The 11977-nt window shown below is 33.1% G+C and overlaps 2 protein-coding genes across 2 annotated transcripts in view; both read left to right on the forward strand.

Annotated features, from left to right (window-relative positions):
* Nucleotides 1–1760, forward strand: part of LOC110030281 — a 13133-nt gene extending 11373 nt beyond the window's left edge. The window contains exon 2 of the mRNA XM_020732918.1: nt 1545–1760. Within this exon, the coding sequence (XP_020588577.1) occupies nt 1545–1620 (76 nt within the window). The 3' untranslated portion in view covers nt 1621–1760. The remainder of the gene's footprint in view (nt 1–1544) is intronic.
* Nucleotides 1761–11381: 9621 nt separating this feature from the next.
* The window catches only part of LOC110030270 (40S ribosomal protein S5), a 10004-nt gene continuing 9408 nt past the window's right edge, over nt 11382–11977 (forward strand). The window contains exon 1 of the mRNA XM_020732905.1: nt 11382–11622. Within this exon, the coding sequence (XP_020588564.1) occupies nt 11518–11622 (105 nt within the window). The 5' untranslated portion in view covers nt 11382–11517. The remainder of the gene's footprint in view (nt 11623–11977) is intronic.

Here is an 11977-nt window from a genome sequence, read left to right on the forward strand (position 1 = left end):
ATATATATATATAAGCTTAATGCTAATATTTTTTTTTATTTAGACATACTAAATAATTATTATTTTTTAGTATTTGTAGAAAAATAGTTGAATTTAATGTGTGACAATTAGTTGTCATAAATAAACCTATAGGGTCATAAACTGTGCATCAAAATGTACTTCTAACCAAATGCTGACCAAACTCCACCCTAGCCCTAGAATAGGCGGCCAAGGGATCATGATCTATGATAGCAATTAAGTGTGTGCATATCTGTTTTCAAGTAAGATCTTATATTTGAAGTATCATTTCTTACCTGCATGGCGTTGAATGAACTCTCGGAAATGATACAGATAGGTTGAATGAATGAGCCCAAAAGAAGACATTCAAACCACACGGTACACCAACACAAAAATCCCAAAAAAAGAAAGGATACATATAAGATAAAAAAAATCAAAACCTAGGAACGACCCAATTTAGTCTTGCCTCTGCCTCTAGTTCTCAAAAGGGAGTCAGCTAACAAATTGGTGAGGTGCGTACGATTACCTGAAGCAACAAAAGTATCATCTATTAGATTCTTGTGCTCAAGTAGATCTTCGTTCTTCTTTTTCTTCCTGGATGTGTAAACCTGTCATTCCTCATCCGAAGGTTGACTCATTTCTTGCTCGTTCGGATTAGGTGGTAGAATCGTAGTAGAAAGATTGCCAACTGTTGTAACCACAATAGGTTCTAGTGTGTGTGAAATATGAGTTGTCGCCTCTGCACCGGATACTTCCTTAATATGAGGAGTTGCAAGGCTCTCTTGATTATCGATCTGAATACATCCTTTGTAGGTAAGGATCCTTCAGTATTGTTTTCAATAAGGTTTGAAGGTGTAGGTTGCCCTGCCGAGTCATCCAACATCACATTAATCGCAGAAACATAAACGGTATTGTCAGGGTGGGGGTCCACAGGGGCAATTAAATCAGATATCAATTCCTGTCTTGTGGTAATTTCCTCCACAGGTGGAGCAGATGTGTCCAGAACAGTGGGGTTAGACCTATCCTTATTCACTTGAGCTTTAGGTTTCAAATTATGATAGAGCCTGTGACATTTATCAAGGATATGCCCAAATATCTTACAGTGGGTATAATAAAAAGGGTCATGTTTCATGACAATTTGTTGTCAATATCCATTATGAGTTGTGTCTAGCCAGACTTCAATAATATCAGGTAAAGTAATATTAATTTCCACAAGTATTTTGGCTACAAAAAGGCCTGGTTAGATTGAAGATAGGTAGATCTAGCTTCATAGGATATATATATATATATATATATATATATATATGCAAAACTATGCAAATTTGCGTTCGGAGTCCGGATGTAATTATCTCTCTCAAAAGTGAAACTCACTTCTATTTGAACACTTGCAGTGAAGCAAGCTAATCTAAGTGCCTGCTGAGGTTGCTTTTCATGTTTTTTGTATTTTTCATATTGAACAGTAGAGTACATATTTATTCTCCATATCCATAGGTGATACTCAACTAGACAAATATTAGAATGTTTGCGCTAAAAATGCATTTTCTCAGGTCTGCTGAAGGAACCGTGCAGAAGCAGGTGGACTCAAAAGTTCCAAAGAAAGATCTTCCCGATGAGAAGAATTAAATTTTCATCATAAAACTGGTTAGTGGCAAGTGGAAGGGAGAGATAATGTGAAATAGTATGTGAGTTTTACATTATATGGATCATAATTGCTTTATTTTGTAAGTTTAATTCATGAAAAAGTGAGATTTTTTCTTGACGAGTAGATCCAGTTCTTGCCCAATTTTAGCTTGCTGATCTCCATCACCATTTTTCCAATCATTTATAACCGAAGTTTCTTTTTTTTTCCTTATTCGTTCATGCTATGCAATTAGAAATTTCAAATTTATTATAGGCAGTTTTTGAACTATTTTAGCTTAACTTTGCAAGCTTCTGTCGGAGGTATAGAAAAGGGAAGTGATTGCAAAGAGTACAAAAACATCTCAAAAGCTGGTAGGAACTTTGAAATTTCAGACTCAACGAGATGTCAACAAATGGAGAAATTTCATAAACAGGGCGGTTAACTATTTGATTTTGAGCCCAGTTGGGATAGGCTTGAATAGATTTAGTGCGACTCAAAATTGAGTAGAGCCCGATCTCGCTCAAAATTGAAACGACCTGGCTCAAATTGAATTATTTGGATCAGTTTTAGCTCGGAATCTACTCGATTAGGTTCAAAATTGAAACTGACCGACTCAAATTGAGTTATTTGGATGTGTTCCAGCTTGAAACTGGCTCGTGACTCATGGCTAATCTTGAGTCAATTTGAGCCCATCCATATATGGCTTGAAATCGTTTCAAAAAAAAAAAAAAATGATTCGAAGTTTTGACTCATTGCTCAACTCGTTTATCTTGATATGAGCCAAAATTTGAATCAAGTTTCGAGTAATTAACAATCTTCGAGCAAAATTCACAGCCCTACACATAATTGACAGTAGTCCCTCCAGGTGAAGATCTACGATTCTCTTAAAAAGGACTTTCCAGATGGTAAATTTTCCTGCAGAGGAGTAGAAAGCAGCAGGTAGTGCTCATGATATGACAGTCTGACCAAAAATAGAATCAATCCATTGAGCCAGAGAAGAGAGAGCCCAGCAAAACATAGGATTAAAAAGGCAGCGAGGATGATCAAAATAGCTGGTGGAGCTCCTCACAGTCGTCACAGGCAGCATGAAACAACAGGTAGAGCTCATCTTTGTTTGACCAAAAAATGGAAGAAAAAAAAGGGAACCCATCCATGGGAAAAATATTTACGTACGCACTTAGAATTATGTGCGTATGGAGGTTATTCGGGAAGTATTGGAGGGTTATTTTGGTGTTAGGGGGTCAATACCCCATATAACATGACTAAATTTCTGAATAACAACGAAAAGTATGAGCGCGGAGCTGCAAAATGTATTGATAGATTATTGGGGGGTTAATGAGAGGTTATACACCAATAACCTCTCAATAACCCCCAATAACCCCAATAACTAAGTTATTGGAAGATTATCTGGGGGAGTACACACGCAGAACTCTGTGCATACTCCGTACGTGAATAACGCTCCATCCATAGAGCTAGAGGAAATAAAATCCAGCACAACAAAGCGAAAATGCTGTGAGGATGATCAAATTAAGTTCAGCAATTCATTAGTATTCTTGCTTAACTTTCCTTTAACAGCCTGACAGATATTTAAAATTATAGAGGAGCTTCTAGTAAAATTCCTTTTAGATATCTTCTCATTTCTTGCTAGCCATATCTAATTGATTAAGCAGCAAATTGCAAGAAGCGGAGAGTTCCAAATGACTCTCGCAAAAGAGAAAAGTTCTCTAAAATGAGAGAGTTTGGATGAGGTGATTCAGCTTTAGGTAAACAAGTCTCGACAAGATAGATCTTGGTTTCAGGATGAGTAAACAGAAGCTCTCAAGTTGCCTGAACATCAATCGAGTGAGCACTGAATATATCCATCCATTTTTTTAATGTCATCGATAAAATATAATCAGACAAATGATAATCCGAGGGCATTGTGTTCATGCCAAACCAGAGAGTGTCATTCCACATCATCAAACTGAACGAAGCAATCAACGAGAAATTCTTTAATGGTTGGGTTAAGAACATCAATATTCGTCGAAGCTTTGGCGGTACTCAAACGTGTCAAGAGAGGAGTCGGTGATAGCATAGAAATGAATATTATAATAAACTTTGATATTAAATCAATGATAGATAATTTTGATGCAATAAAGAAAATGTCGAACACAATTCAAAAGGTCTACTCATAACATCTATATTAAAAAGATATATATACTTTTACATTATAAGTTATTCTTTGTAATAAATTTTTTTATTTTTATTACATTTATTTATTTTTTAAAAAATAAATTTTAATTTTAATAAATTTTAATTGATTTTTTTTTAATTTCGCCTTCTGTCTCTTTAAAATTTAGTATCACGCCTACTTATCCAGAGAGCAGAAGTCCAACAAAGACAGTATGTAAAGTTTAAAATTGTCTTACAAACTTTCTTATAAAATTTCTCATATATGCACCAAGCTTTGAAATTCTTGTGAGAATTATTTTGAGTATATTGAATGCCATGGTTAAAAGGATTTGTCTAATTATAACTATGTCTTAGATGTTTACATGAATGCCTTTTTTAAGCTACTATCAATGCTTTCCCTAGTTAAAAACTACTTTGACATAGCAATGATGTAACATGGGAGGTAGAGATCTCTTAAAATCTTTTAACAAAAATCATGCTTAGGATTAAGGATGAGTAGGGCTGTCAATTTGGCTCGTTGTTCGTGGATCTCTTAACAAAAATCATGCTTAGGATTAAGAATGAGATCTAGATGCCAATGTTAATACCCTTTTGAAGTTGTAGACAAGGTTGACACTATCCCAAAAGTATTCCTCACAAGTACTGTCAAATCATTGCATTTTAGCTTTGTATTAAGAATAAATACATACATATACAAGAAGTGTTTCATAAGAAAAATCAGAGCTTTGATATGACAATCAAGAAAAAAAATGAAGTCACACTAATCAAAATGATCAACTATATAAATAATATTACAAAAGATTGGACTTTCCCTAAATTAGAAATGACATGATTACAAACTTTGGAAATTAGCTTATTTGTTGTGATCATAGTAAAATACCAAAATAGCAATGAAAAATAATAATGGCCGGTTATGATGATCGATTTTATTAAATTAGGATTCATATAATAATGAGTTTAATTTCATGAATTTTTCAATTTAAATATTTCATTGAGATCATTCTTGAACAAATGGATTGATAATATATCAACTATAAATTCATATATTTGTGTAGAAAATTTTCTTGCGAAGAATAATTTAAGACAAAATATCAAAGTTTAGATGGTTTGCATCAAATACAATCATTAATAAAAATTATAAAAAAAAACCGCATATTCTAAGTTCAAACAAAGAAGTGATAAAAAAATGATGTTTTGATCTAAACCTATTAGAATGTGTAAGAAATTTTGTGTAACACAAAACAATAAAACAAATAAACAGTTGTAAATAAAAAAAATGTACAAATAAAACATTATTGAAATTATATAAAAAAAGAATGATTAAACATATTAAACAATGAAATAAAATTGTATTATGATGTTTTTTTTATGTTAGTAATACAAATGATACAATGAGTATATATATAATCTATTGAGAGTTGACATGTCAACAACAAATTTTCATCATTTGGCATGAATCTAGAGGCTTGACACGGATATTGGGGTGATCTTTTGAGTAAGAAATGTTCAAATTTTGATTAAAAGTCATCAAGAGTTCTGATTTTAACAAACTTACAGTCAAACTGACCGGCTCGATGAGACAAGACCAATGGTACCAAAATTGATCCAATCTGATCTAACTCAAACTCCGATCAAGCCATTAAACAACTTTTTAAAGTTTTAAGCATATTTGGAAGGTGAAACAATTGTTAAGTATGTTGAGTTGATAAGCTTATAGTCGAATTGAGCATCTAGGCAGGATGAATTCAAGGAGCCCAAGATCGCTCAATTCCGACATTATTAAGGCACTCAACTATCTATCAAACATCGTCTAATCTTTAGAATCTCTCCAGGTTGTCTGATTACATGGTCCAAGTTTCTATATTAATTGCAACTATGATTCTATAAATAGAGCCCTGGAGCTTAAAGACTGAAGAAAATTGAAGTTTGGAGAATGAGATCAAGTCAAACATCTTCTACACTAACAATCTATCGATCACTAGTCATCGATCGTCGTCGACCACCACTAGCCGGCTGCCACCGATCACCATCGATTATCGCCCATTTTTATGGTAAGTTCATCTGCGCATCGATATTAAGAGACTGTGTAACCATTTCCCGCCTATGGGATAAAGAGTTGTAATTGTAATCACCAATTTATAGTGGAATTCCTCAATTGGACCTAACCCCGTTGTTTTTTCTCTTTCTAGGTTTTTCACATAAAAATTTATGGTATCTCGACTGGTTGTTTTCCTTTATCTTTATGTGCTATGAATCTTCGTGCAATACTAAGACAATAATGTGTTACTTTACTGCTGTGAATTTTCTAGCACGCATCAGTTTAATATTGTCTGTGGGAAACAAACATTCGCACCACTAAAGTACTTGCGAGACTTCGCTTTCTAGCCACCAGACGCAACACTCGTATTTCATGAATTTTTCAATTTAAATATTTCATTGAGATATATATTTGATCCAGATTCGAATCTCAGACTTTACATCTATTTTTCTCAATTTTATTTTAACGAGTCAATTTCGAGCCGAATACGAACACAAATATTTAAATCGAGTCGAACACGAACACACTGGTCACGAGCCAATTTCGAACACGAGCCGATTTCGAACCCGAGCTAATTTGAACCAGCCGAACACGAGCCCAGCCTCGTTTACAGCCCTAAGAATGAGATCTAGATGCCAATGCTAATAACCTTTTGAAGTTGTAGATAAGGTTGACCCTATCCCAAAACTATTCCTCACAAGTACTTTCAAACCATTGCATGGTAAATTATTGCAATAGTAGAGAAATAGTTTAATATATTAGCTTTGTATTAAGAATATATATACAAGAAGTGTTTCATAAGAAAAATCAAAGCTTTGATATGACAATCAAGAAAAAAAATAAAGTCACACTAATCAAAATGATCAACTATATAAATAATATTACAAAAGATTGCACTTTCCCTAAATTAGAAATGACATGATTACAAACTTTGGAAAATTAGCTTATTTGTTGTGATCATAATAAAATACCAAAATAGCAATGAAAAATAATAATGGCCGGTTATGATGATCGATTTTATTAAATTAGGATTCATATAATAATGAGTTTAATTTCATGAATTTTTCAATTTAAATATTTCATTGAGATCATTCTTGAACAAATGGATTGATAATATATCAACTATAAATTCATATATTTGTGTAGAAAATTTTCTTGCGAAGAATAATTTAAGACAAAATATCAAAGTTTAGATGGTTCGCATCAAATACAATCATTAATAAAAATTATTAAAAAAAACCGCATATTCTAAGTTCAAACAAAAAAGTGATAAAAAAAATGATGTTTTGATCTAAATCTATTAGAATGTGTAAGAAATTTTGTGTAACACAAAACAATAAAACAAATAAACAGTTGTAAATAAAAAAAATGTACAAATAAAACATTATTGAAATTATATAAAAAAGAATGATTAAACATATTAAACAATGAAATAAAATTGTATTATGATGTTTTTTTTATGTTAGTAATACAAATGATACAATTAGTATATATATAATCTATTGAGAGTTGACATGTCAACAACAAATTTTCATTATTTGGCATGAATCTAGAGGCTTGACACGGATATTGGGGTGATCTTTTAAGTAAGAAATGTTCAAATTTTGATTAAAAGTCATCAAGAGTTCTGATTTTAATAAACTTACAGTCAAACTGACCGGCTCGATGAGACAAGACCAATGGTACCAAAATTGATCCAATCTGATCTAACTCAAACTCCGATCAAGCCATTAAACAACTTTTTAAAGTTTTAAGCATATTTGGAAGGTGAAACAAATGTTGAGTTGATAAGCTTATAGTCGAATTGAGCATCTAGGCAGGATGAATTCAAGGAGCCCAAGATCGCTCAATTCCGACATTATTAAGGCACTCAACTAAAATACCAAAATAGCAATGAAAAATAATAATGGCCGGTTATGATGATCGATTTTATTAAATTAGGATTCATATAATAATGAGTTTAATTTCATGAATTTTTCAATTTAAATATTTCATTGAGATCATTCTTGAACAAATGGATTGATAATATATCAACTATAAATTCATATATTTGTGTAGAAAATTTTCTTGCGAAGAATAATTTAAGACAAAATATCAAAGTTTAGATGGTTTGCATCAAATACAATCACTAATAAAAATTATAAAAAAAACCGCATATTCTAAGTTCAAACAAAAAAGTGATAAAAAAATGATGTTTTGATCTAAATCTATTAGAATGTGTAAGAAATTTTGTGTAACACAAAACAATAAAACAAATAAACAGTTGTAAATAAAAAAAATGTACAAATAAAACATTATTGAAATTATATAAAAAAGAATGATTAAACATATTAAACAATGAAATAAAATTGTATTATGATGTTTTTTTTATGTTAGTAATACAAATGATACAATTAGTATATATATAATCTATTGAGATTTGACACGTCAACAACAAATTTTCATCATTCGACATGAATCTAGAGGCTTGACATTGATATTGGGGGGGTCTTTTGAGTAAGAAATGTTCAAATTTTGATTAAAAGTCATCAAGAGTTCTGATTTTAACAAACTTACAGTCAAACTGACCGGCTCGATGAGACAGGACCAATGGTACCAAAATTGATCCAATATGATCTAACTCAAACTCCGATCAAGCCATTAAACAACTTTTTAAAGTTTTAAGCATATTTGGAAGGTGAAACAATTGTTAAGTCTGATAAGCTTATAGTCGAATCGAGCATATAGGCAGGATGAATTCAAGGAGCTCAAGATCGCTCAATTCTGACATTATTAAGACACTCAACTATCTATCAAACATCGTCTAATCTTGAGAATCTCTCTAGGTTGTTTGATTACATGGTTCAGGTTTCTATATTAATTGCAACTATGACTCTATAAATAGAGCCCTGGAGCTTAAAGACTGAAGAAATTTGAAGTTTGGAGAATGAGATGAAATCTAACATCTCTTCTACACTAACAATCTATCGATCACTAGTCATCGATTGTCGTAGACCATCACTAGCCGGCTGCCACCGATCACCATCGATTATCGCCCATTTTTTATGGTAAGTTCATCTGCGCATCGATATTGTAACTTAAGAGAATGTGTAACCATTTCCCGCCTATGGGATAAAGGGTTGTAACTGTAATCACAAATTTATAGTGGATTTCCTCAATTGGACCTGACCCCGTTGTTTTTTCTCTTTCTAGGTTTTTCACATAAAAATTTATGGTATCTCGACTGGTTGTTTTCCTTTATCTTTATGTGCTATGAATCTTCGTGCAATACTAAGACAATAATGTGTTACTTTACTGCTGTGAATTTTCTAGCACGCATCAGTTTAATATTGTCTGTGGGAAACAAACATTCGCACCACTAAAGTACTTGCGAGACTTGCTTTCTAGTCACCAGACGCAACACTCGTAGCAACAGAGCATTCCACTCCAATGCAAATCATTCTAGAGGGTAGTCGTTGAGCCAAGGGTGTCAGTCCTCCGCATCTTCCCACCCTATAAGGTGTTACAACACTGGTGAAGGTAGCTCAAGACTTGTTGTCTAGCCACCAGAAGCAACACTCGTAGCAACAGAGCATTCCATTCCAACGCCAGTCATTCTAGAGGGTAGTTGTTGAGCCAAGGGTGTCAGTCCTCCGCATCTTCCCACCCTATAAGGTGTTACACCACTAGTGAAGGCAGCTCAAGTCCTTCTCTAGAAGACACAATATGCAGGATGGAGTGGTCTCAATTGGAGATTCCACAACTCATAAGTGGGGCTCGATAGCTGCTACACGATGGATCTTACCTACCACCAATTCAACAGCCGACAAGAAACGCGTCACATGAAAATACACACATCAGGCCCCTTCCCCACAAGGGAACCTTTCCTTGTCCGGTTGGGATGCTGACCTCCTGGATACCACGTGGTTTTTTTCCGTTTCTGAGATTTTTACATAAAAACTCTTGATATCTCTACTGGTTATTTTCTTTTATTTGAATGTGTGTTGAATCTTCATACAATACTAAGATGATAATTTGTTACTCCACCGTCGCGAATTTTCTAGCACACATCAAGATTTATAATTTTGTTATTGTAATATTATCAAATATTATTTAAAACTAAGAATAATTGTCTTACATTCATGACTTTAGATAGTTCGTGTGTGCTTGATCTATTTACAATTATTCTTCAAATTAATTTATTGCTTAAAGTTTAACTTTAATAACTTCTTTGAACTTTTAAATTTTTTTTTCATATGATAAAAAAAAAATTGAAATTAATATTTAAACAACAACTAATACCATATAAAAGAAATATAAGTAATTGGACAATTTTGTAAATAATAATAGATACATTAATATTTATAAAATTCATAATCTCTTAAATCTATTAGTTAAATTCTTATGTAAATATTAAAATTTTAAATAAAACTTTAATCATTATTTTTGGTTTTTTATCATTCTCTCAATAATTTAATGATCCTTAAAAAATGAGATAAGCATTAGATTTGAAAATTAATACATTTTAAGCGTTAGAGTCATCACAACTGTTAGTGTGAAAATGTTTTGACACTCTCATTACATCATGATGGTCCATTCTCAAACTAAAATACTATATAATGATTGTCTTTTTTGGTCAGCTTATTAGGAGGCGTTTGGTTGCATATTTATAATAGTATTTAGATTTCATTATGTTTCTTTTTTTCATTTCATCATCTCTTTGACATAAATCAGAATTTAATAAATTTGATGACTAAATGGATTTAGGCTACATTTAGGGAAAAAAATTTGCGTACATAAGACGTACGCAGCACTGCATACGTTTTGGAGGTTATATATTGGAGGTTATATAGAGAGTATAATAGAGAGTATAAGTATGTTATATCCACATTATACCCCTTGTAACCTCATGTAACATTCTGTAACCTACCAATAAGTTTCTCGCTTCTGTTTTCATATATTAAGAACTTATTTGTATGTTACAAAAGATTACATAGATGTTATAAGAGGGTATAACTCGAAGATAACTCCCTTATACGCCTTGTATAACCTTCAAACCGTACGCAACGTTGCGTATGTCTTACGTATGCAATTTTTTTCGCGTTTGGGACCGAAAAAATTTGCGCGCGATAGACGTACGCAGCGCTGCGTACGATATTGGAGTTATATCGAGGGTACAAGGAGGTTACATCCGTGGTATAACCACTTATAACCTCCCTGTAACATTCTGTAACCTACCTGTAAGCTAAAATGAGTTTCGCACTTCTGTTATCATATATTAAGAATTTATTAGTAGGTTACAGGTAAGCTACAAAAAGTTACAGGGAGGTTACAAGGGGTTATACCGCGGATATAACCCCCTTATACGCTCGATATAACCTCAATATCATACGCAGTGCTGCGTACGTCTTTCGCACTCAAATTTTTTCCATTCGCTTGAGTTGGGACAGCTTATAATTATTTAAATAAATCACTTATCTGAAAACGAGGAATTCAACTCGCATTTTATATTTAATGTAAAAATAACAAGTACTTTGTTTCCGTGCGAGCTCCTCGCTTTTCATTAATCCGAATTTATGGAATTAGATAAATTAGGGTTTCTCCAGTGCCATCCTATTTAAATTAAATCTGAACTGCAGCCAAGCACCGCCTAGGGTTTTTCTGGTGACGCAGCTGCGCCTCTCTCCTCCGCGAGCTTCGATTCGCATCCATGGCGGCTGCTGCTCCTCCGGCCCCATTGCCGGCAACGTCCTCGGGGTTGGCTCCCCCTGCAGATGTTAAACTTTTTAATCGTTGGTCCTTTGAAGAAGTCGAGGTCGGTTTTACTTATCGCTCTACTGTTTATTCTAGACGCCCCTTTCCTATCATGATTTTGGCATTCAGGGTTATTTGATGTTCATTATTTTAATTTTGTTTAGCGAAGGTTCAGATGGTGGTGGTTCCATTTCTTTTTTTTTTTGAGTTTTTTGTGAAATCTATGTTGTCCGGTTGTCTATTCTGTGCTAAAAAGTAAGATTTTTCAGCCTCTGTGTCTTTCGTTTGGCGATTCTCTGATTTAACTTATTGAGAATTTTGCTTAGATATACGTATATTTTTGGCTGTAGCTTCACTCGTCTACCGTAATTTTTATAATAAGTATTTTGCTTTGATTTTTTTTTTTTTCTGGGAAT

Source organism: Phalaenopsis equestris, unplaced genomic scaffold, assembly GCF_001263595.1.
Source record: "Phalaenopsis equestris unplaced genomic scaffold, ASM126359v1 Scaffold000692, whole genome shotgun sequence".
NCBI lineage: Eukaryota > Viridiplantae > Streptophyta > Magnoliopsida > Asparagales > Orchidaceae > Phalaenopsis > Phalaenopsis equestris.